This window comes from Biomphalaria glabrata, chromosome 10, assembly GCF_947242115.1.
Source record: "Biomphalaria glabrata chromosome 10, xgBioGlab47.1, whole genome shotgun sequence".
Classification (NCBI taxonomy): Eukaryota; Metazoa; Mollusca; class Gastropoda; family Planorbidae; genus Biomphalaria; species Biomphalaria glabrata.
In genome coordinates this window covers 10451246-10478651 of record NC_074720.1, presented here as the reverse complement: position 1 = coordinate 10478651, position 27406 = coordinate 10451246, and the positions used below count along the sequence as shown (strand labels likewise).

General features: G+C 39.0%; 1 protein-coding gene across 1 annotated transcript in view; it reads left to right on the top strand.

Annotated features, from left to right (window-relative positions):
- Positions 1-7653, top strand: part of LOC106074577 (tRNA (guanine-N(7)-)-methyltransferase non-catalytic subunit wuho-like) — an 89693-nt gene extending 82040 nt beyond the window's left edge. Inside the window, exons 8-12 of the mRNA XM_013235373.2 lie at positions 785-860; positions 5283-5427; positions 5635-5830; positions 6027-6102; positions 7429-7653. Of these exons, the coding sequence (XP_013090827.2) occupies positions 785-860; positions 5283-5427; positions 5635-5830; positions 6027-6102; positions 7429-7580 (645 nt within the window). The 3' untranslated portion in view covers positions 7581-7653. The remainder of the gene's footprint in view (positions 1-784; positions 861-5282; positions 5428-5634; positions 5831-6026; positions 6103-7428) is intronic.
- Positions 7654-27406: the final 19753 nt, after the last annotated feature.

The following is a 27406-nucleotide window of genomic DNA, read 5'->3' as shown; positions in this document are numbered from 1 at the left end:
GTAGCATCAGTCAAACTTACAAATGGTCAAGCTATAATGATCTGGAAGGAGTCGATAAATCGGTGGCGATATAACTGTTCAATATGTGTAGCCTGTTTCCTAATATCGTGGCATGGTCAGTGCACGAAGCAGTGTAAGAATAGAGTTAATTACAGGTTTACCATTATTGGAAACGGACGCTGTGGCTGAGTGGTTAAGCGCTTGACTTCCGAACCTGGGGTCCTGTGTTCGAATCTCGATGAAGACTGGGATTTTGAATTTCGGGATTTTAGGGCTCCACTGAGCCCATCCAACTCTAATGAGTACCTGACTTAAGTTGGGGAAAGTAAAGACGGTTGGTCGTTGTGTTGGTCTCATGACACCCTGCTCATTAACAGTTAATAAAAAAAAAAGATCACCTTAACCTCATCTGCCCTATAGACCGCATGGTCTGAAAAGGGAACTTTTTAACTTTTTATTATTGGAAATAGCAAACTATGATAAAAGCGAACTAGAGCCTTGTTACAAAGAACTATATTCGACTACCCCAAGTTAACTATATTCGACTATCGAATGTTATTACATCAATTCATTGCGAAAATTATATGCATACCATACATATATATAGAGAGAGAAACACACACACACACACATATATATATATATATATATATATATATATATATATATATATATATAACGTCCAACCATTGACCTTGTGTGTGATCTTCAGAGCCATTCCTTTGACAGTCGATTATGTTTTAATGTTCTTACAAATTTGTTGATTTGTTTTTCCTTCTTCCAGGACGCTAGTGTACGAGTGTGGACACTGGACGGAAAGCAGGTGACCACAGTGAATGTACTGGACGACCTGCCTACAGGTATCTTACTATTCGGATTTCCCTTTGCGTTCATGACATTGTCAATACTTCAGTGTAGGCCCTCCTAGATCTATATGACATCTGATGTAACTTTAGTAACATAGGGACTGCTGGAAGCAGTCTAGAACTGAACAGCTTTTATCATATTTTTTTGGGAAGGGGGGGGGGGTTACCAGTAGATAATTTTTCTTCTGAAAATGGCCAGCATGGTAGTTAATTCACAAAATTGAGAAAAACATCAGATAGGGGCGTTAGCTCCCCTGTTTCACCTCCCCACCACACACGGTAAAGTTAACCTAAATGAAGGCCATGCTTCAGATTTTTTAAAAAAAAAAAAAAAAGGAGAAAACTCTCCCCTTTTTTTTCTCCCTCAGAATTTTGTATTCCCAAAAACACTCACACTAACAACTCGCCCACACACTAATGAAACCTTCGTCCCCCACTTTCCTTCTTTTAAAGATTTTTTTTTTATGGACTGAAAAACTCTGTGGGGAAAGGGAAGTAATCCGTGGTAATGGATTTTCTTAGTGTCATAAATTCCCCGTGAATGATCTGCCCTTGGCTCTGTTATTTTGTTACTGACAAGCCCGGCTTTAATGACTGAGTGTAGGGTCAAGTCTTACTCTACATGGACTTGTTTGCAAACTTTTAATTTGTATATGGGCATGTGTACATGTATGTCTCTACCTGCATTAATATCTTTGAAGACGAAGGATGACTTAATGCGAATAGTTTTCTGAAATTCTAAATGAATTGTTTATATTGTAAAATCTCGAATAGACATGGGCTAGATTCCTCAAATACATGACGTATTCTGAAACATGTTTTAAAAAAAAATATTTTATTTTACTAATATGGGGCTGATTCTTCCTCCAAGGGGAACTTAAAAATGCGAGCGTATGCATTATTAGTAAGGTCTTGTTCGTATAGGGTTAGATCTTACGCCAGACTACTGGAAAGGTCTTGTTCGTATAGGGTCACATCTTACGCCAGACGACTGGAAAAGTCTTGTTATTATAAGTTCAGATCTTACACCAAAATACTGGAAAGGTCTTGTTAGTATAGGGTCAGATCTTACACCAAAATACTGGAAAGGTCTTGTTAGTATAGGGTCAGATCTTACACCAAAATACTGGAAAGGTCTTGTTAGTATAAGGTCAGATCTTACACCAAAATACTGGAAAGGTCTTGTTAGTATAAGGTCGGATCTTACACCAAAATACTGGAAAGGTCTTGTTAGTATAAGGTCAGATATTACACCAGACTATTGGAAAGGTCTAGCCCATAGGGTCAAATCTTACACCAGACTAATAGAGAGGCTTTCTGAGGTCTGGGCTGTGTTTGAGGTTCAAAGCTCTGCACTGGAAGGGATGTGGGTCCGAGTGACGTAAATCGTTTCACCCCCCCCCCCTTTAAACATGTCCAGACTACACAATAGGAGCCTGGACGATGCTGTATACCAAAGCAAGAATAAGATCTTTGACTCATCTACTCTCTTAGTCTCGTAGAACTTGGAAAAGATCAAGACGTCTGTCTGTAGTCAATGAACAGTTCTGTGCAGTCAATGGACATTTCTGTGTAGTCAATTGACATTTCTGTGTGTAGTCAATTGACATTTCTTTTTGTAGTCAATGATCATTTCTGTGTGTAGTCAATGGACATTTCTTTTTGTAGTCAATTAACATCTCTGTGTGTAGTCAATGAACATCTCTGTGTGTAGTCAATGAACATCTCTGTGTGTAGTCAATGGACATCTCTGTGTGTAGTCAATGGACATTTCTGTGTAGTCAATTAACATCTCTGTGTGTAGTCAACTGACATCTCTGTGTGTAGTCAATGGACATCTCTGTGTGTAGTCAATGGACATTTCTGTGTAGTCAATTAACATCTCTGTGTGTAGTCAATGGACATCTCTGTGTGTAGTCAATGGACATTTCTGTGTAGTCAATTAACATCTCTGTGTGTAGTCAATTAACATCTCTGTGTGTAGTCAATTAACATCTCTGTGTGTAGTCAATGAACATCTCTGTGTGTAGTCAATGAACATCTCTGTGTGTAGTCAATGAACATCTCTGTGTGTAGTCAATGATCATTTCTGTGTAGTCAATGGACATTTCTGTGTGTAGTCAATGGACATTTCTGTGTAGTCAATTAACATCTCTGTGTGTAGTCAATGAACATCTCTGTGTGTAGTTAATGAACATCTCTGTGTGTAGGCAATGGACATTTCTGTGTAGTCAATGGACATTTCTGTGTTGTCAATGAACATTTATGTGTGTAGTCAACGAACATTTCTGTGTAGTCAACGAACATTTCTGTGTAGTCAACGAACATTTCTGTGTTCTCTTTGTGTAATGTTGTTGTTGGTAGTTCCTAGAGCCCATGTAATCTCAACGTCAGGATCAATAAAGCTTCAGTCTTAGTCTTCAGTCTTAGTCTTAAAGAAACGAGCGCAATTTACTTTCACAAGATTTTTGGGAAATAAAAAAAAAAACATGATCTTTTTCTGTAAATCAAGAAAAATGTTCCTGGTGTAAAGAATTCTCTTGAGATGTTTCCGGTACAAATAGCACCGTATAATTATTTTAATATAGTACTATTCATAGTTTGAAACTAGGACTTCATGGTTTTTACATTGATTGTCATTGTCTATCTTGACGGAGTGACTAAGACTAATTTGTAGTAACATTGGAATAGAGCTAGCGAAATATGAAATAAGACTCTTCAGAGAAACCTGGAAATACTCTACTGCCTCATCCTGTGCTTTCCTCCTGCCCCAGACCACTTGCCATGTGATATTTCTTAATTTATTATTATTTTTTATTTACCTAGATCTTTAGTGGGCTTTTTTTCGTTGGTTGTTTTTTGTTTGTAACCTTGATCTATAGTGTTTTTTGTTTGTTGTTGTTTTTTGTTTGTTTGATTTTTGTTTGTTACCGGTACCTAGATTTCTGGTGTTTGTTGTTTGTTTTGTTTGTTACCTAGATCTCTGTTCTGTTCTTTGTTTGTTTTTGTGACCTAGATTTCTGATGTTTGTTTCTTTTTGCTTGTTACCTAGGTCTCTGTTCTGTTCTTTGTTTGTTTTTGTGACCTAGATTTCTGATGTTTGTTTCTTTTTGCTTGTTACCTAGGTCTCTGTTTTTTGTTGTTTTTTTGTTTTTCGTGTGAAGACAAAAGCTCTTGTTGTGTCTCAAGTCTCTGACGACTGGTCACGTGGCGGCGACGTCATTCAAACGGTTGTCTTGCTAGAGATATCCCTGTGATCTTCCAGTGCAGCGGGTTATCAATCTAACCAGATAACTCTGGTACCCAAACCACAAAGTGTTACTTGTCACAGGTTTTCACCTTACTTGTCACAGGTTTTCACCTTAGTTGTCACAGGTTTTCACCTGACTTCCTTTTCGTCGCCCCCCCCCTTTCCACTACCAGTTATCAGTCTCCACGTTTCGTGTCCTCACTGTGTGATAGCTCGGCACAAAGAATGTTGAAATCTTGTCCTCGTAGGGAAACAAGGTTTTAGGCAGCTTTCTGTTGTTTAGGGAGCTTGCCAGTGTGTCTTCACATCAGTGATGTCCGATTTACAGACATATCCGGCCCGAGAAGCGGTACTATCAGGTCCCTCGAAACCTCTTCCCACCTGATCAATCCCGATAGGCTCAGCCACGTCTATTTATTGTGATTTTGCGATGATGCCACAGGCGTGTCGGAAATCGAAATAAATCCCCTGGCAAAGAAAAAGTTGGGCATCACTTTCTTAGATGTAAGGGATTAGGAACTTTTCCTTGACCTTATTATAGGAATGGATATAGACTTGATAAGTCCCAAAGGTACTTTGAGATATAGGGCTCTTTGTAATCAGCATTACTTCGTTCATTTTCTCTTTCTTCAAAATAATTGACATTATCCCTGGAACTATCTTTGAGGTGCCCGCCAAACATGTGGGGTGCCCTAAGCTATAGATTGTGTGTTGCCTCTAGGTAATTTCAGCACTATACAAAAACATGTATTTAGGAATACATAGATATGCGAGTTAGAGTCGTTTTTTTTTTTCTTTTTTAATTGTAAGACTTTTAGTTTTCTTAAAAAAAAATTGCGGGGCGACAAAGCGATTGTTTTGAGTTCAATCTAAAAATGAACTCGCATTTTTGTTAATGTTACGTTCATTATTTTAGGGGGTACTTTCCTTCCATAGATCACCCTACTCCTTATTTCCGCCACCTCCCCATGTCCAATACATCAAGCTCTTTTATCTGATGCATGTTGATAGTAATAATAGATAGTGACCAACTTTCAATAAAGGCTACACCAATGTGGGGAGGGGGTTAGCATAAAACCACTTTAGAAAATTAAAAATATATATATTATGTGAACCTAGTTCGTCCACTAAAAACTAAATGTAATCCTTTAACGGTGTCTTTCCAGAGAACGATGACACAACAAGAGACGCTCCAGTGTCTCAGGAGAAGTCTACTAATGTCCAGCCGACAATTAAAGATGATGACCGCTTGGCTGTCCAGTCTGTGGTCTACTGCTCAAAGTGCCGTCTTTTGTTTGTTTCACTTAATAAGTAAGGACAAATCTGATGACATTCTTAAAAAATATCTGAAAACAAATGTTTACAATTTGAAAGGAAATTCTCTCTGTTTTTAATGATATATAGTTGTATTATTTAGAGTCACTGAACGAGAACTGTTAGGTTGAAGACACCTAGATTTAAGTTTATTTGTCTAGTCATTTTTATTGATAATTTATTGACGTCACCTCTAACCTCAAGGTCAAGGCATGTTCTGGTCTACAGACTTCTCTCTACTGGTTCGAGCTTCTCTCTAAAGTTGGCGTCTGCTCTGAGCGGTTCTGGAATTGTGACTAACATTTCAGTCAGTCAGTGTGTCCTGTGGGTTACCAGAAAATCTGACGACAAACTTAGTCTGTCTGCATACAACATTCAGGATGTGGGCGGTCAAGTTTTGGTAAGTTGTAAATGTTGACAAAATGGTTTGAGCGACAGAGAGACAATCAGACGTTGTTGTTTATTGTTAATATTAAAACATCTTCATAATTATTACATGATATTAGGTTTTAAAATACACCAGTAATATTTTTAGCTCTATTTTTGACAAGGTTAATGGTTTATGATTCTTGAGATTTCTCTTGTGTTCTTCACAGTTGACTGACGTCCAAGTAGACAGTAAAGAACATTGTATTTTACAGACCATTAATACACAAGCCAACTTGGCCAATGGTAAGAACCTTTGATTGATTGATTCTGTAACTGTTATTAAAGACTCAGACAATATGTCCTTTTGTGATTTGTTTTTTCAAGAATTTTGGAGGTTAACTCTTTATCCACCAACTTTCTTCTTCTTCTAGCCAGCTTTTTGCTGCTGAGCTGTGAGCTCTTTTGCAAACAGTGCCAGGATAAAATAGTCTGCTGTTCTCTTCAGTTGTTCAGTGCTACTGTACTGGGTGTGGGTTATGATAGGCTGTAGCAGGGTCTGCCTTAGCCACCACTCTAATTTGTTCCAATGCCAAGGTAACGTCTGAGGTGGTAAGGATGAGAAAATTCAAGGCTGTAGAAATGAGATTTTTCTGAAAGTTTTTCACCACTACTTACAGGGACTCTTCACAAATGTGGACATTTCTGACAGGATCAAAAGAGTTTCTGGGCCATGTAAGGACCTCCTGATCAATGTCAAACAAGGCTAAGTCATTGCTATGATCTTGTTACTAAAATCTCAGCATTCACAAAGACGAACCTGCCAAGAACACCAAAGACTGAAGTCCTACGTATGGCAGGAAACAGAGAGAAATGAAGAGACCTTATTAGCAGATGACTTGCAGTGCACCATTTATCTATCAGCACCAAGAGTTCTTTTGTGGTTTTCTGTTTGTAGCTCAAGATTTGTCTATTGTTGGTCACCAAAGATTTGTCTATTGTGTCACCAAAGATTTGTCTAGTGTTGGTCACCAAAGATTTGTCTAGTGTTGGTCACCAAAGGTTTGTCTATTGTTGGTCACCAAAGATTTGTCTATTGTTGGTCACCAAAGATTTGTCTATTGTTGGTCACCAAAGATTTGTCTAGTGTTGGTCACCAAAGATTTGTCTATTGTTGGTCACCAAAGATTTGTCTAGTGTTGGTCACCAAAAATTTGTCTAGTGTTGGTCACCAAAGATTTGTCTAGTGTTGGTCACCAAAGATTTGTCTAGTGTTGGTCACCAAAGATTTGTCTAGTGTTGGTCACCAAAGATTTGTCTGTTGTTGGTCACCAAAGATTTGAAACTATTTCCTTACTTTCACATATTTTTTTTTCCTTTCTTTTATTTCTTGTTGCTCTCAAGTTTAGGACACAATCTGAGAATCTTTAGGCATGTGCTTAATCATTGCTTGGAAAGTCTGGAAACATTCTTAAATCATCAAAATTTGGGGGCTAAAAGTTCTTTTTTATATATAAAAGGGGGGTGGGGATGAAGAGAAGCACCTATAAAAAATGTATTCATTTAAATATTAATTGTTTTGAGAACTTTTTGTTTTTAAAATAACTCCATGTATGATTTGTTTAATGACAGCTCCTCCATCTGCCCTTGATTTGTTTCCCCTGCTCTGGAAGTCTGGGTTCCAGGAAGACTTCAAAGAGCATTGGAAGATCAAAAGAGCATCAGGAGAGTCCAAACACAAGAAAGACCAGAAGAAACAGAAAGTGGAGGCAGCAGCGAGCTAGCAATTTGTGATGAACTCTTTTTTTTTAATGTGTTCATATTTAGTCATAATAAATACAGTCTATTGGAAACTAATATTTTAAAGTTTGTTAATTAATGTCTAGACAAAAAGGTTGCTTTATGTTGAATGCATATTGTTTAAAAAAAGTTGTAAATAATAAAAACATAGCAATATACTCATACATTCAGCAAACATGTTTTTATAATTTTTTATTTACATTTATTCAATGTGGAATACACTATATAAGATTTACAAAAGATTTGATATTAAAATGAATGTAGTCATGTCAGAATTAACAGACATGAAATCTGATGATCTAAAAAAAATCTTAATCATTTCTCAAATGATTAGGTGAATTAATTATTTCTATTTAAATGTAATTAAAATATAACCCCAATGAGTTCAAGTGATCAATACTTTGGACAAAGTGTTATTTCAAGAAAATGGAACCAATGACCAGAAGTAATCAATTATTTGTAAGCCCAGCAGGTTAAACAGTCCAGTGACTGTAAGGAAAATACTTTTCCTTGGTACACAGGATAGTACAAAGCTCACTTCTATTTTTCAGTGTCAGTGATACCTCACTTGACTACATAGTACAAGGAAGTCTTGAGGATTGAAAGTGTGGAAGTATTCTTAAAAAAATTATTTTAAAAAATCTCAATCATGTGATTTGTTGGAGGTTTTTTGTTACAAATTTAAACAAAATAACTTTAGCATCAAATTGGAGTATCCATGGGAAAAGGTGGGCTTGGCCAATGGTCCATTCTCCACCATCCACACAGCTCTCCAAATATAAATCTAGCTATTTTTCTTTACAAAGCTTAAGGTTGACTATGCCCTGTGTAATCGTCACATCTTGGATCCGGGCCCCTTAACGCTATCACATACACCAGTTACATACCCCCTGCCTTCCCCCCCCCCCCCCCCGGGCATTGACAGTCCTTTGGAATCCTAAACACACCTACCCCATAGTAGACACACCCATGCTTATTACATCGGTAATCATATCCTCTTTGAATGCCCCTTCCTAATCCACCTTAGGCAGACCCTACTACCACTACAGCCCAACACAACCAACACCCTGTACGGCAGTGCTGAACAACTGAAGAGTACAGCCACTATTATTCCTTGGCATAGTCTGCAAAAGTTCTTAGCAGCGAAAAGTTGACCAGAAGAAGAATCCGCCAAGAAAACCAACGCGTTGGCAGATATTCAGTCAATGATTAACATGCACGACTAGATGGACACATGGATACGTGAAGGACGTAATCATCTTTTCTTCTGACAAAACGTCTGTAATTTATAAGATATGAAATTAAAACTATTAATAAAACTATCTGGATATCTCATTAACATAGCAAAGGAAGGGAAGTAGTGTTTATGTCTGAAAAAATGGGTAAGATCACTTTTTAAATAGGCTACATTTTATGTAAATTAGCAAACGAAAGTAACCAGAAAAAAAAAATCCAGATTGGCCTACTAGTTAAATGTAACTAGAACAAAAAGTTTATGCCCTCAAGTTATGAAACAAAACAAAACAGTGTATAAACTTAAGTTATGAAACAAAACAAAAAATGTATGAGCACTACATGGACTATTGACATCTTTTAAAAGAAGTTAGCCTACTATAAAATCTTGTACACAACAGAGAGTGGAGGTGTCTGCCCAAATCTTTACTCGCCCCTGTCAACATATATGTTTAAAAAAATCGCGTGTTCTCTATGCTTCATTGCGATAATGTGGCTTATATTTATATATAACTGCATTTCACCAGGCTGGAGAATGAGAGGCAGACGAAAAGGTGAGCGAAGCACGAGCAAAGCATAGGCCGTGCCAGGAACATAGAAACATTGCATGGAATGGGTTGCTTGAGTCAGCCAGGAAAACCAATGATTTGGCAGAATTTAAGTCATTGATTAACGTGCATGATTAATTTGACCTAAGGACACTCGTAGGACGTAATCATATATATATCATAATGTACGATTTTCGCCCTTTTCAATATCATTTTTTTTAATTACCACTATTTCGGCGAATAAACCAATTGGTTAATTTTTTTTTTTTTTAACTAATTTGTGTTTTTTGTTAGAAACAATCAATAATTGAGCCAAGTTTAACCATGATACGAGAATGGAAACTGGGAGAAATAACGTGTTCAAAATTTGTATGTGACAGACAGAGTGAGTTGAGATTAGTTTTGTAAAAATGCATCCACAGATGGCCTCAATAGAATGCCCCATTCCCTTTACCACATATTTATTTTGTCAAATATCATTTTGTTTTTATTCATTGTCTTCTTTTTTTTTAATCATTTTGTTTCCTCATTACATTTATTTTAGCATCTTGTTATTGAAAAGAAACATCGAAGTCTTTGGTGTTCCCATTGGAGAGTCGTTGGTGTTCTCATTAGAGAGTCTTTGGTGTTCCCATTAGAGAGTCTTTGGTGTTCCCTTTAGAGAGTCTTTGGTGTTCTCATTAGAGTCTTTGGTGTTCTCATTAGAGAGTCTTTGGTGTTCCCTTTAGAGAGTCTTTGGTGTTCTCATTAGAGAGTCTTTGGTGTTCCCTTTAGAGAGTCTTTGGTGTTCTCATTAGAGAGTCTTTGGTGTTCTCATTAGAGAGTCTTTGGTGTTCCCATTAGAGAGTCTTTGGTGTTCCCTTTAGAGAGTCTTTTGTGTTCTCATTTGAGAGTCTTTGGTGTTCCCATTAGAGAGTCTTTGGTGTTCCCATTATAGAGTCTTTGGTGTTCCCATTAGAGAGTCTTTGGTGTTCCGATTAGATAGTCTTTGGTGTTCCCATTAGAGTCTTTGGTGTTCCCATTAGAGAGTGATATACTTGTGAGTATTCCAATATATGTTTACTTTTAGGGGAAGATCTAGTACAAAAAAAAAAAGAAAAATAAAACTTTGCTGGTTTTGCTGGTGATAAACGTAAAAGACATTTTTTAAAATCTTTCTTTATGTTTTTTAGTCTGATTTGATAACATAGTAACAGAGTTATTGCAACAAATTAGAAATAATAGGCATGCGGGTTCAAGTTAGCCCGCGGACCTCAGGGACGAGTAGCCTATGATTTATGCCAAGAGTTATGGCACATAACTGTCTTCCAATCTGCTACTAAACTCGTCTGCTACTTCCATACCTCCAAGTATAACACAAAAAGAGGGGGAAGGGGTGGGGGCCAAGCAGAAAGATGGGAGATGAAACCAACATAAAAGCGACGATGTTGAGGTCAGTGGCACTGACGTGGTTGTGGCGAATTAGTAACAAGGGGGGCGGAAAACAACGTGACGCTGGCGCGGGGGGGGGGGGGTGGAGTGCACCAGAGCGGGAGGGTTTAATCAAATTAGCAGGGGCCCCGGCGATTATCCCCTCCGTGTGAGTGGTCTGTGTTTTGCGCGCGCGCGGACCACGTGTAATTACCCAGTCGTTATTCCGGGTCCGAAAAGCTACCTAATCAGCGGCCGAATGGAAGATGTCAGGTGCGTAGAACCGTCATCATGTGGTGTAAGGGTGAAAGGAGGATTATGAGGTAGTAGAGGGGGGGCGACAAGGGGGGTAGTATAGTGCAATACGGTGCAGTAGTAACCTATGGAGGACATTAGTTGAGTGGTGGAGTATGTTTAGGGGGGAGGGTGGGGGCTTGATTCTGAAGAAAGGGAGGGAAGGGACGCTAGTCTTGAACAGACACGGAGGGGAGATTAGATTATGGTTGTACCAAGGGAAGTAATTCAATCAAGACCTTTTTTTTTTACGCATCGATTACCTTTTCCTGATTGGTGATTTTTTAAAAGTTGATGTGGCATTATGGGAAGATTGTAACGAACGATCAGACCACTGATAATGATGATGTTAGGAGAAGGGAAGGGCGGTGAAGCACTGAAGGCCTTGATAGCTATGTTGGTGGGGGTGGGGGAGATTCATGAAGCCATTCTTAAGTGATCTGGACTCAGGGCTGATGAATAGGGACACACCGAACGTTGCAGGGTCCAGCATGAGACTAAAAGCGCTCAGATAGCGCTAATTAGGCTGGACACTTGACATCTTGTGCACAACCTTGTTGATTTTCTTCGCTCCATTCTGAGATAAGCGATTCGGTTGATCGGTTTGACCAATTGTCATCTGTGCAGTGATAAAAACCTCATTAGGGGACTCTTTTTTTTTTTTTTCTTTACTGCTGTAGAAAAGTATGAAGTCAGCTTTTAAAAATAAGGTCAAAGTCAACTACATCTTGTAATCAGCTAAAACAACTATTGCAAGCGGATACAAAATGATAATAAAACGATAATAAAATGATTATATATGGACTACGCTGGCTCGGACATGTCACCCGAATGCAGGGCCGGTCTTAGGCCACTGCAACTTATGCGACCGCAGTGGGCCCCGCACTTTCATAGGCTCCGCGCTTATCCGAGGTGTAAATTATTAAATTAAACCATTATAACTTATAATTGGGTTCCCGAGGCCTCCTTATTTCCCAGAAGCTCCCGGAAATTATTGAAATCTCCTGAAAACTCATAAAAGTTTCCTGAAAAATAGACAAAATTGTCATCTCTATAAGGTAATCACATCCAAATGCCGGTAGAAATTTTAGTTTATCTGTCCACTAATGAAAGATACACAGCTTTCCCAAATCTGTAGCATCTGGTGAATGAAGCTTTTCACACCTCAAACTAATCAAGAATTACTTGAGGTCAACAATTCGCGAAGATAGATTGAACAATTTGGCGATTATTGCTGTTGAGCGTGATCTATGCAGAAACAGAACTTTGATGCTCTACTGTATGACTTCACTACACGCAATGTTTTCAAAATATGATCATGATTTTGTACTTGAGTAAGAATGATAAACTATAAAGACGAATGTATTTTCCAATTTCAAAATCTTATTTTTCACTTATTATCCTTATCCTTACCAGGCTGGGCCCCGCGCAATCCGTTTCGCATAGGGCCCCGCACTTGCTAAGACCGGCCCTCCCCGCATGCCAGATGGAAGAATCTCTAAAGACATCCTATATGCTGAGCTTGCAGAGGAAGTCAGACTCACGGGCCGCCAAGATTAACCTATACAGATGTTTTAAAGTGAGACACGAGAACTACTAGCATCAATCAAAGTATGTGGGACAGAATTGAGACAGACTTTGCGTTCTGGTAAGAACCTCACCAAAAGAAAAAAAAAAGCTTCCCTTTTAGCTGGCCCTAAAACAGATGCTTTTTGTCAGGTCTACTTTCGTAAATCTGTTATTGAATTTATGTATAATGTATGATTGCTTGATATATTGTGCAGTCAAACTTTTCAGGATCTCTACTTGAGGCATTAAAATATTTTTTTTTCGTAAAGATGAATTATTTTTGTTCTTCACTAAAAATGGTCGTTGTGCTGGCCACATCATACCCTCGTTTACATCATCTGCGCTATAGATCGCAAGGTCTGAAATGGAACCTTTACTACTAATTTACTTCCCCTAAAAAGTAAGGATCTCCGGCATACCAAGGAATATTGGGTCATAGAGTTGGACTTATAATTTACAAATACAAATTATTATTATCCATCCTATACCACTGTGGTCCTGGGTTCGAATCTCGGTGAAGACTGGTATTTTGAATTTCAGGTTTTTTAGGGCGCCCCTGAGTCCAACCAACTCTAATTGTTTACCTGACTTTAGTTTGGAAAAGTAAAGTTGATTGGCCATTGTAGTGGTCACATGACACACTGCTCATTAACCGTTGGCCAAAGAAACAGATGACCTTTACATCATCTACCCTGTGTAGTATAGGGTTTAGAGAAAGAGCTTTTCTTTTTTACTTTACTATGTAACAAACGTATCTTAATATGGTGTTTGTTATGTGCTCTGAAAGAGACAGCTCTCACAAAGGCCATGGGACACACATTTGAGAGCCAAAGAAAAACCCCTATTGAAGACCGAACGAATATTCTTTCTCTGGCACTGCCAGGGTCGAGTTTCGTTAAAGAGAAACAAAAATCCCGTTAACAGTGTCCATTGAGAAATTTTTTGGTGATGTGGCAGGTCTGCAGCAATATCGCTATCTGACAGGCAACAAGAGACTTCTTGGGAATGTTAAGAGCCTCGAAGGGAATATTATTATTATTGTTATGTTAGAAATGAACGAGTAGTCATTCTCTGGCGCTGCCAGGGTCGAGTTTCGCTAAAGAGAAACAAAATTCATCGTAGTCCCTTTAACAGTTTCCACTGAGGAATTTTCTGGTGATGTGGCAGGTCTGCAGCAGTACCGCCCTCTGACAGGCAACGAAGATGTTCCTAGGAATGTTATTGTTATTATTATTATTATTATTATTATTATTACAGAATATAATTACTTTTTAACTGTACAACACATCATGATAGTATTAGAAAGTCTTTGAACTTGGGTTCAATTTCAAATGTCAATGTCAATGATCAAATCTGAAAACTTTCTAGAACTCAGCGTCACGTGAAAGAAAAATGTTTTGCAAGTGTAAGTTTACTGTCTGACAGTTTTACGAGGACTTCATAAAGTAGGTAGGTTTATATGTTTATATGTTTATAATTATATGTTTATATGTTTATATGTTTATATCTTATCATAAGATCATATCATTATCGTACAATTGCTCATTCTTCCCTAGTGCCATCAGAGATGGGAACGGGTTGCCTGAGCCAGCCAGGAAAACCAATGACTTAACAGAACAAGCATGACTAGATTGACACATGAAACGCAAAGAAGTAATTATCTTCTCTTTTGAAGTAACTTCATTAGCGATAACATTAGATAAGAAAAGCAAAGATAAGATAAGATAAGATAAGATAAGATAAGATAAGATAGGATAGGATAGGATAGGATAGGATAAGATAAGATCAGATAAGAAAAGATAAGATAAGAAAAGATAGGATAGGATAGGATAAGATAAGATCGGATAAGAAAAGATAATATAGTATAAGTAGATGAACTCTACAAGAGTTGTGCGAGCGCAAGCAACGTTTTTTATCATAAGAGTCTCAAACTTGGGATAAACAAAGACATCAATGTTCCCTGACTGTTGCAGTTGAGCTGCACCAATTCGAGTGTTAACCAATAATGGAGCTCCACAGCGTCCACGATTGACTCTTAGGCAAGTTTCGGTGACCTACATTTAAGGCTAATTAAAGAAAGCAGAAGAACAAATCTCAAAGGGCAATAGAATGCGACAACACATGAAGCTCAAAATTGGAACCAGTGAAATCTGCCCATGTGGAGTATCACTAGAGAATGCAGACCACGTCCTCCAAAACTGCTCTCTATACCAAGAGGCCCGTATAAGACATATGGCCCCAAATCACCCCAATAGAAAGGAAACTATATGGAAAGCTCCCTGATTTGGAAACCACTGCGCAGTTCATCTCATGTATTGGTCTAGTCATGTGAACACTCCAACATAACAATGAGAACGAAGAAGAAGAAAAAGGGCAATATATTACTAACGACGCGTACAGCAAAACCAAATCATATGATACTCTATATAACTTCCGAAGAATCTTCTGAAGAATTACTTACTAAATCTTCTGAACTCCCAGGGGAGCATAGGGTCCCACCCACACCTCTCTACCGAACTTGGTTTTGATCAGCCTACAAAATGAAACGTAGTGTCACGTAGCATAAAGCAGCTGTTGCATTAAGTTTGTTGCCGTAGTCAATTTGCTATTTTCCCAGACGTGCTTGGAGAGTTTTGCCATGGCTGCAGAAACCTTTCCTATTCTTTTTGTCAGCTCAGTATGTGGGAGGAGATAACCCAAGACCGGACAGAATGGAGACAGACTGTAAGTGATAGTACGAACTTCTCCGAATGCGAGAGAAACGAAGCTGCGTCAGCCAAGAAAAAGAAAGCTGCCCTGTCAGCTAGCCCTAGCACTGATGCATATACATGAACGAAGTGTGTCAAACTCATGCCGCTCCAGAATTGGCTTGCTCAGTCAACTCAGATTCTGCCCCTGTTCTGTTGTCACAGATATAAATAAAATACTGTAGACATTAATTAATAATAACAATAATAATAACATAGACTTTGTGTTTATACAAGTAGACATAGAGGACTATCTGTTTCATGCAATAGAGAACCTGACGTACAAGTTGAATTGAGTTGATTTCTCTGCATCAACTCTCGTGGAACTGCATTCTGTCACTTGACATCATGTACTTCGACGTTTTCTTTCGCTTCAATTAGCTTCAAAGCAATAGATGTTTTCATACCTAAAGCTGGATTTATTTATTTCTTGATCACATACAAATCATCTCTGACTTCCACATCGTCGACATTAAATGTGACCGATGCAACTCCCTTCAGTTCTAATGATTCATCCCCTAATGGTGCAGGTTACAAGATACAAGGTCCCTGGCCAAAATAACAATAGTAAGGAAGAAGCAATTCAACGGGTGTAGTCGGTTACAATTGTAATAATGTAGGTCTTCTTAAATGGTAATGGAATAAACATAGCGATTTTCGGGATTTTATTATACAAATAATTGTTAAACACTAACTTGGTTTTGTTTGTTTATTTTAATTGACATTTCAAATAAAAAAAAACCTACCATGTTTCTTTAACATAATAAAGGTTGTTACAAAGACAGTTTGTGTGGAAACACAAACTCAAAATCGGACCCCCGAAGTGGTCCACCCAGGCAAGTAAAAAGACAGGTTTCAATATTTTCAGAAGGAATATACGAATGAAATTCTATCAAAGGCAAATAACAGAGAAGAATGAAGAAAGAAAGTTGACAGATGGTGTAGATCTACTCTAGCAGACTATGCTGTAGATATACTCTGGCAGACTATGCTGTAGATATACTCTGGCAGACTATGCTGTAGATCTACTCTAGCAGACTATGCTGTAGATCTACTCTGGCATACTATGCTGTAAATCTACTCTGGCAGACTATGCTGTAGATCTACTCTGGCAGACTATGCTGTAGATCTACTCTGGCAGACTATGCTGTAGATCTACTCAGACAGACTATGCTGTAGATCTTCTCTGGCATACTATGCTGTAGATCTACTCTGGCAGACTATGCTGTAGATCTACTCTGGCAGACTTTGCTGTAGATCTACTCTGGCAGACTATGCTGTAGATCTACTCTGGCAGACTATGCTGTAGATCTACTCTGGCAGACTATGCTGTAGATCTACTCTGGCAGACTATGCTGTTTCATATCTGATTCACGTCTTAATTAGATACTACTCAGTGGCGTCACTAGGGTGGTGCAGGGGGTGCGGGCCGCACCAGGTGACACCCAAGTGGAAAAAGTGTACTTTTGCACACAAAAAAAAAGTAAAAAAAATATATTACAGTAACAAAATACAAAAGCATTAGAATGGTTGTATAACATTGTGCCTAATGTTGAAAAAATTCACCAAAGTTTTTATTTAGTTGTTTTGATAAATAATGGACATGTCCAAAATTAGAAAATCACGAGAAGACTGAAAATCATTTATTAGCTTTAAAATGTGGAAAATTTTAGCAGAAAAGGAGATAAAGGCAGCGATGCACAAAGAAAATGTTTGTATCTAAAATTGAAACCGAACTCAGATATAAATGTTTAAGAAAACCATGTACAGGATATACTTATCAGACAAATATGTACACTTATCTCTTGTATCACACTACACCTAACAAACATTTCTAAAGTTGTAAGATATATTTACATTGGAAATGTTAATGTTCTTACCATATACCAAAGTTGATATTATTCTAATATCGTATATGCCCGGATAGGGATGTGCTTAACTTAATGATGTGTTAATTTCAGGGATATGGTAAGGCAGTTTCAATGTCTGGGGTTCATGAAGGACTGAAGGTACAATTAGGAAAAGAACGCTAAAACAATTGTACTGGATGTGTGGAGTGATCGTTAAATGAACTTGTGTGTTACCCGTGCTTGTAATCGTGCTAGTATTTGTAATCGTGTTCGCATTATCGTAGTCTGTAAATCGTGACCAGTCTGTACTGTGTTATTGTGTGTATCAGTCGTGTTTTATTGAAATAAAGTCTTGTTTCTAAGGTTATGAATTGACTTAGTATATTACAATTTATTTCAATAAAACCATTCTTAAATGGACAAGTTTTTGCGTCCCAATAGACTGGATGCTGATCCTAGTTCAACTAATGCTTCAGTTACATGGAAACATTGGATTTCTTGTTTTGACAGATTCGCAACGAAGGTAGGGGCTAGTGAAAGCGAACAGTTTGACCTGCTATGCAACTTTGTGTCTCCATCCTTATATCAATATATTTCTACCTGTTCTAAATACTCAGAAGCAAAATCTATTCTTGAGAATTTATTTGTGAAGGCCCCTAATGAAACATTGGCCAGACATTTGCTTGCAACTTGCAAACAAGAAGTCGATCAAAGTCTTGATCAATTTGTACACAAGCTGAGAGTGATGGCCAGAGATTGTCAGTTCCGAGCTGTCAGTGCTGACAAAAAATGAAGAGGACGCCATTCGCGATGCCTTTGTTAGCGGCATGCGTTCGAGTGTAATTAGACAGAGGCTACTTGAGAAAAGATCCCTTGACTTGAAAATGGCTTTAGATATTGCCAAGACACTCGACATGGCCCAAAAAGAATCCAGTTCGTTTAGTACTCCTTCTCAATTGGTAGAGTCAACTCTTTCGTCATCGGCAATCTCAACCGAAGAAATGGTGGACTCAGAAACAATCGCAACAGTGAGTACTAAATGTTTCTTTTGCGGAGGTAGTCGGCATCTCAGAGCGAAATGCCCTGCCAAAGACTGCATGTGTCATTCGTGCGGGAAAAATGGACATTTTTCGAAGGTTTGCAGGTCTCGCAACACTCCTATAACCAAAACAAAAGTTAAACATCTTCTAGCCACGAGATTAAAAGACAATCTTGTAAAGATTGTAGCTGCATTAAGGACTCTACACATCTAACATCACTAATTGCTACTTCGTCTGTATCTGGTTTAACTAAATCAACAGTACACATCTCTGTAAATGGCGTGAACCTAAAAGCCCTAATTGATACAGGTAGCGGGGAAAGCTACATTTCTTCAAACATACCAAGAGAGTACGATTGGTCAGTGACACGTTCAAAGCACAAAATTTCTATGGCGTCATCTCAACTGTCAAGCGTCACAAGAGGCCACATGTTTGCATCGCTAAAATACAAAGGGGAAGTTTACAATCAATTCAAACTTTCGTTACTAGATGAACTTTGCACTGATGTAGTGCTTGGGTTAGATTTCCTCGCATTGCACAAAGAACTGATAATTCCATTCAAAGGTGGTCGACCTGCATTTCATGTTTGCTCGCTCAATGCTGTTAAGGTAGAGGCACCACAATTGTTTGCAAATTTATCCCCTGATTGCAGACCTATTGCTACTAAATCTCGTCGTTACTCCTTCCAAGACACACAATTTATTAAAGCTGAAGTTGAGAAATTGATACGAAACGGTATCATTGAACCTTCCAAATCACCTTGGAGAGCTCAAGTCCTTGTCACGACCAATGAGCGGCACAAAAAGCGAATGGTCGTTGATTATAGCCAAACTATAAATAGATTTACTTACCTGGACGCTTACCCCATGCCTAGAGTGGATGAAATGGTGGAGAAAATTTCCAGGTATGAAATCTTTAGCACATTGGATCTGGAGAGTGCTTATCACCAAATACCTATCCAACAGAGCGAAAAGAAATACACAGCCTTCGAAGCTTGTGGTAAACTCTACCAGTTTTGCAGAATACCCTTTGGGGTCACTAACGGAGTAGCTTGCTTCCAGAAAACCATAGACACTATTATAGAAAAAGAAAAGTTGTCTGACACGTTTGCCTATGTCGACAATGTAACAATATGTGGTACAGATGTAGACTCCCATAACAAAAATCTGTTGCATTTTCAGAAGGTAGCTCAGGAATACGGAATAACTTTCAACGAAAGTAAAAGTGTATTTGCTACTAAGAAGGTAAAGCTGCTTGGATATGAAATATCCAAAGGACATTTAAAGCCGGACCCTGATAGATTTCAAGCTCTGCGAGATTTGCCACCTCCAAAAGATCTGAAGTCTCAGAAAAGGATTGTAGGACTTTTGGCATATTATGCTCACTGGATACCAAATTTCTCCGACAAATTGTATCCTATAATGAAAAATCAAATTTTTCCTGTACCTACAGAAGTAAAAACAGCGTTGGAAGACTTGAAAGAAGAATTGCAGAAAGCAGCAATTTTCACCATAAAGTATGACCATCCTCTAATTGTGGAAACTGACGCTTCTGACATCGCAGTAGCTGCCACTTTAAATCAGGACGGAAGACCTATTGCATTCTTCTCTAGAACTCTTTCACCTAGTGAAAGGCATCAATCTGCCATAGAGAAAGAAGCAACTGCAATAATTGAAGCTATACGCAAATGGAAGCATTATTTGTGTGGCAATTATTTTACCCTTATTACGGACCAGCGGTCTATTTCATACATATTTAAAGACACTCATGACAAGAAAATTAAAAACGATAAGATACAAAGGTGGAAATTGGAACTGGCAAGCTTCAAGTTTGATATACAGTATAGACCTGGGAACGCCAACACAGCAGCAGACACCTTGTCTAGAGGGCACTGTGCAACCATGACGAAACAAAGTAGCCTGAAGACGTACCATGACTACCTGTGTCATCCAGGTGTCACTAGACTTCTACATTATGTCAGGTCAAAGAACTTACCCTTCTCGGTTGAAGAGGTCAGACAGACCATTCAACAATGCAGAACCTGCAATAGAATTAAACCGCAATTCTATAAGGAATTTGCAGGTACGCTCATCAAGGCCACACAGCCGTTTGAAAGAATTAGTGTTGACTTTAAAGGTCCTTTGCCATCAACTACTCGCAACAAGTATTTGTTAACAATGATTGACGAATATTCGCGGTTTCCATTCGCTTTTCCCTGTCCTGATATGACATCTAAGACAGTGATAAAGTGCTTCGACCAGTTATTTTTCCTCTTTGGAACACCCAGTTACATCCACTCTGATCGTGGCACATCATTTATGTCCACAGAAACGACAGAATATCTACATTCTAAGGGCATAGCCACTAGCAGGACAACGCCCTACAATGCAAAAGGAAATGGACAAATAGAAAAGCTGAATAAAACATTGTGGCAGGCTATTTTATTAGCATTGGACTCAGGAAAGTTGGAACTATCACAGTGGGAATCTGTGTTGCCCCAGGCACTTCACTCAATTCGATCATTACTGTGTACTTCTACTAATGAAACTCCACACGAACGGATCTTCAAATTCAACAGAAGATCGCCAACGGGAACATCCTTGCCTACTTGGCTACAGAACCCAGGCAAAGTATTACTAAAATCACCTGTAAGATCTTCAAAATTTGACCCATTGGTACAAGAGGTTGAACTTATTAGCTGCAACCCACAGTACCCCCATATACGATTTCCAAACGGCCGGGAGGAGACAGTGTCGCTTAGGCACCTGGCGCCGAAGGAAAGTTCCACGAACGACTATTTCGAACCAGAGAATGGTATTCTGCCTCAAGAGGTCGGTGACTCTTTGGATCTCTCACCAGGGAGTCGCTACGTGCCTGAAACTATCAGTAATTCACAGAGTCCCACCCCAATGATGTACAACCAGCCAGAAGTCATCAGTGACTCACAGGGGAGCCACCCAATGCCAGAGGCCAATATTGACTCGAGTCCCGTACAGGACAGTTACGACTTGCAAGGAGAAAAGTCTACGCCAGAGATACCTCCGGATCCTTCCCTTCATACGCATGGTTATAACCTAAGACCCAGAAAGAAATAAAGGAGGGGTGAATGGAGTGATCGTTAAATGAACTTGTGTGTTACCCGTGCTTGTAATCGTGCTAGTATTATTAATCGTGTTCGCATTATCGTAGTCTGTAAATCGTGACCAGTCTGTACTGTGTTATTGTGTGTATCAGTCGTGTTTTATTGAAATAAAGCCTTGTTTCTAAGGTTATGAATTGACTTAGTATATTACAATGTGTTCACTGAAGCCGTGATCACAATTCTTGATCAGAAAATGATTCTTGCACAACATTTTTGAACTCTAGAATTTTTGTTTCTTTCTTCACCGCTTTCACCATTTGATCAATTCATCAAACTGAGGTGTCTATAAACAACTCGTTTGAGCGCTCTTCATGCTGCTATCTGACCCAGGAAAGAACGATTTTATGAATGTATGATTTGATTGAAGCTCTTTCCCATAGCGCTGAAAAAAACTGACGCTAGAGGTGCAGATCAGGTCCGGCCTTAGGCATATATAAACTAGGCAGATTACTCTTGTCAAATCAAAATAGGGTGTTATTGCAACAGAAAAAAATACTTTAGGAGAGTAATCTCAAGATACCGGACTCACTATTCAACTTGAGAACAAGAGGTTAATGATGAGTGCATTGATCTCTTTTACACTGAATCAGACAAGATATTTGGACTGAAACAACAAAACTAGAATGCATCTACAGGCAGCAAAAATAAATCTTGAAGAAGTCATAACTGGGCAGTACTACAATTTTACAATTCAAATGGCATGCACATCAAACTGCAAGGAATCTCTTTAAGATTAAGCTTTCAACTGTTTCTTGGCGAATGCATGTGGCGAAATTTTTAAACTTTTCAAAGTTGAATTTAAGAACTATTAATTAAGAACTTTTGTGAGACGCATTTCAAAACGAAATGGAAAAAGATATTGACTATAAAGTTATTTATAAGTTTGCAAGTTTGAAATCCTGAAAAGGAAACTTTTAATTTTTTATTTTGAAAGCTCTTGTTCGCTTTGAAATGTAAAGCTTAATAACATATTTTTTATTTAAGTTTTTTTTTTACCGATTAAAATAGTTTTCGTATGGTTGTATTGTTTTTTCATTTATCGTCGATATAATAACACAACAATGTTTATAGGAGCTCTTTAAAGTCTACTATGGAAAGAGTGTTCCGAAAATGTTAAATCTGTTTCTAATTAAAACATCTTAAATTTTAATAGGTGTCTAAACTAATTAGGAAATGGAAACAAGGAAATGTTCAAAATAGACTTGACACTCATAACGCTGTGTAACAACAAGGAATAAATGTAAGAACTTTGCTCAATGTATTGAGATGCTACAGAAGTAACCTAGGTATCACATTCAAAGACCGCATCACAAACCAAGAGATAAAAGACAGGGTTACTGCAGCGATTGGACCCCATGATGACCTGCTAACTATCGTAAAAAAAAAGGCAAAACTTAAAATCTATGGCCATATTACAAGATCTTCGGGGCTCGCAAAGATTTTCCTTCAGGGAACAGTACCAGGAAAAAGAAGAAGAGGCAGACAGAGAAAGCGATAGGAGGACATCATACAAAAATGGACGGGCCTGCCATTGAAAGAGTTTCTAAACAAGGCAAAAGGCAGAGAGGAATGGAGAAAGACGGTCAACGAGTCTTGCATGGTGCCCCAACGGTCCAACAGACTTGGGGATAAGTAAAGGTAAAAGGAAAATTAAGTTGCAACAACATCATCATCATCTTTCCTTTGAATTCCTCATGGAACCTAGAGCCTCAGTAAAAACAGGTCACTTCCCAGCTCCTGTCCTCTCGGCTTCATCTAGTACTAGCATCGCCATGTTCTTCCTCTACGTCTTGTTCCCTGGGGGCTCAACTCTAAGGCCTGTCTAGCTCTGTTGTTCCTGTTGTTGCAACATCTTCACATCCTTAGAAAAGATTTGCAACAAAAGGAACTACAACAGCGATAGTTTTTATTGGGAAAATTTGAGAGGGGGGTGACACCCTGCGCTCACCGCACCTGGTGACACCCTGAGCTCACCGCACCTGGTGACACCCTGAGCTCACCGCACCTGGTGACACCCTGAGCTCACCGCACCTGGTGACACCCTGAGCTCACCGCACCTGGTGACACCCTGAGCTCACCGCACCTGGTGACACCCATCCTAGTGACGTCACTTACACTACTGTTTAAATAATAAATAAATCTGCACCCCTAAGCTGTCAGAAGATAAGTTATTGCCTTAATGATTTTTTTTTCAAATTATCAATACATTTATAATATATATATATATTATAAATATATCTAGATCTGGGCTCTATTTAGTCTTATTTAGACTGTCAAGTGTAGGCCCCTATAATGAGGATATGTCAAAACTGCGCGCTATAAAAGTAGTTCGTTATTTTTTAAACTTATAACTAAAACGAAGTTTTTCATTGAAAACTGGTGTAATTTTTTTAAAAATCTGCTTGCATAGATAATTTTAAAAAATAGATGGTTCACTTTCGGAAAAGAAAAAGTAGCCGTTGCATCAGAACTTTGAATGATCTAAAATATCATAATGTCCGATTTTCATTTATCTTCTAGTTTCTGAGATCTAAACGGGACGGACGAACGGACGGACAAACCACACAAAACTAAAACTAAAACTCTTTTCCCCTTTCGGGGGCAGCTACAATTTAAAAAAAAAATCTCGCCTTCCTTTAGTTCAGTACTCTACATTTTGACAGATGCATTGCAGTTCACGCGATAATATGAAAAATTATTTATTAATTGTTGTTTTACATTATGTTCTAATTATATGCATATTAAATAGATTTTTTCTCTTTAAAAATTAAAGTAAACAATTTTTTTTGTGTAAATGTAGTTGTTAGTATGACAGAACTTATCTAACTTACTTTGTAATACAATTGTAAAACAAATAATTGTTTTGTCAAAAAATCTAAAACCGTTTGCATAAATGTGTTAAAAAATATGGTAAACATAGTCATCTCCCTTACGTCGTAGGGGTGCTGTGACAGTTCGTCGTAGGGTTGCTGTGACAGTTCGTCTTAAGGAAGCTGTGACAGTTCGTCGTAGAGCTGCTGTGACAGTTCGTCGTAGGGTTGCTGTGACAGTTCGTCGTAGGGGTGCTGTAACAGTTCGTTGTAGGGGTGCTGTGACAGTTCGTCGTACGGGTGCTGTGACAGTTCGTTGTAGAGCTGCTGTGACAGTTTGTCGTACGGGTGCTGTGACAGTTCGTCGTAGGGTTGCTGTGACAGTTCGTCGTAGGGGTGCTGTAACAGTTCGTTGTAGGGGTGCTGTGACAGTTCGTCGCAGAGCTGCTGTGACAGTTTGTCGTAGGGGTGCTGTGACAGTTCGTCTTAAGGAAGCTGTGACAGTTTGTCGTAGAGCTGCTGTGACAGTTCGTCTTAAGGAAGCTGTGACAGTTTGCGTAGGCGTAACCGCATCTCTCCACTCTTCCCAGTTAGATCTGTAATATTATTCTTGACATCTAAGCCGCTTCATGTCCGTGGTATTACTTCACATAGGTCTGTGTATCATTTTACATTGGTATGTGTATCCCTACATAGGTCTTTGTATCAATGCAGTCATTTATCAATAGACCTTTTACAAAAAAAATCTATATGTAAACACAGCATGAAAGCATATGTGTAACTAATATGGCAATCATTTATTCAATTAGTTTACTGTTTGTTTCAGTGACATTTTCTTTTTTAAGCTAATGCCAAAGATCTGAACCAGCTCAGTAAATACAAACTGAGGAACTTCCTGCCCTCTCTCTCTCTCTCTCCCTCTTTCTCTTCTTTTCTCTTTTCCTCTTCTTCTTCCCTCTCTTCTCTCTCTCTCCCTTTCTCTCCTCCTCTAACTCTTCCCCCTCTGACTCTCTCTTTTTGAAACTGCTTTAAAAAAACACTTTAAAAAAAAATCTATTCTGATCTGAACAGTTCAGGGACGTACGTCTATTCTGTTTCTTCCCGCTATAACCAACCACCCACAAACATCGATGTAACAATGTAACACAGACACTGTCAAATGTGACATCGGCCTACTTAACGTTCACATTTTTAGAAACGTACGCCCTCCTCACATTACCCTTAGCACGTGACCCCGGAGCTCCATTGTCGTAATTATCAACATCACGAGAGCAAGATTTGGACCCATGTCCATTGCAGATCTAGTATGTGTGTCTGCTTAGGCTGAATTGTTTGAACTATCTCACGATATCATATAGTAAATATTCGCTTAGATGAAAAGTGCCTTACCCCCCTCCCCTCCCCGCTCCACACACACACACACTCGTGGCGCTACGTCTCTAGTAGATTGGGGGGGGGGAGTATCGCCACAACAATAACAAACGAGCATCAGTTCGAGTGGCCTTCGTGGCCCCCCTTCTGTGTTCGATAACACTTGAGATATCATTAGCTCTTATCCTGGCCATCCATTCTGCCCATGAAGCGATCAGAAAGAAAAGACGAACAATGCTGTATTCGGGCGAGAAAACACACATACATCCCTCCCAACACACACACAGAGATGATGCTAGTGATGGTAGTGGCTAAGATCTTTGGTTGAAGATATCGATAAATTTTTTTTTTGTTCTATCGCTCGCCATGTTTCGACACTTTCCATTCTTCTTCTTGATCGTCTGCTGCAATGTGTGAGCCGGAAGTAACGGCAGAAGTAGTTTGACCCTTGACGCCATTGTGGAGGCAAGGGCTATTACCACTGAGAACAAGGCAAACTCAGAAAATTGAATAAGAGAGAGAGAGAGAGAGAGAGAGAGAGAGGGAGAGAGAGAGCGATAGAGTGACAGAGGAACGAACAATAAAAGACATCGTATCGCTCCTTGTAGATAATTACATACTTCAGAGATGAAGAAAAAAAAAAAAGGTTGCATTGAAGCGGATCTTTCGTTTGTCTTAGAGAGCAGCCATTGTTTCTCTCACCGGCACCTTCCAACCCCACCTCTAATAACTTACTGTCACTTGTCGTTTCCCAGCCTCCCCCCCCCTTTTTCACCCAACGCCCCGTCTCCTCCCCCCTCTCTTTCTCACACCCCCCCTATTCCTCTGTTACATAAAAATGCTGTTCGGGCTTGAATGACAACAACGGAAGTTCTCAAACTCCAAGGAAGGCCATATTTTATCGAGTTCAAAGAGGGTGAAATGAGCGAGAGGAGGGCGCTATTGAGGGGCCGTATTGCGGAAACCGGAAATTCTGAGCCGGTGGGGGAGTACACCGGAGCATGCAAATCTTCACGGTCCCTTCAGAGGTCATGATTTTTTTCTCTCCCTGCTGTCCTGTAAGGAGGCGTGACGATTGCAAATTAGAAAGATATATGACGTCAAAATATATGTTTCCCGCCATGTTAATAAGAGACGGGATGTATATTTTTAGAACGAGGCTGATTCGTGCACCAACATAAGTATATTGTAAACTTTCTTAATGCGTCTTAATTAATGCCCCAGTTTCAGAACGAGGTTAATGTGTACACATATGAATCTTTCACACGCGTGGTAATAACTAGATCATAGGCGGACAGAGTGTCAGAATCGGCCCTGACATTCCGGCCCACAATTGGATTGCCCTATAACGTACATTTATTGTTATCTTGCCTAAATATAATTAAAGTTTGATAATGCATCGAAAGCTGAACGCAAGCACGCAAACGCGGATTCTGATAGGCTTAATTGAATCATTAATGTATTGCAGTTCTACATCTAGATAGAAATAGAGGCTAGAGCAGTGGTTCCCAAACTTTTTTTCTTAACGGAACACTTCGCACATTCTGAGTTTTTACTGGAACATTTCGCGTATTTTTTTAGAGAGATTATTTCCCGTCATGGCCTACTAGTTAATTATTCCAGTAGTTCGTGGAACACCTATTCAGGCCTCGCGGAAAACTAGGGTTCGCAGAACACATTTTGGGAAATACTGGGCTATAGGAAACCTCAATTTGTACAAACAATTTGAATAGACAATAGGACGATTCTCGTGTCCAGTGTCCGCCCAGAAAGTTTTGCCCTGTCCGAATGTGTGA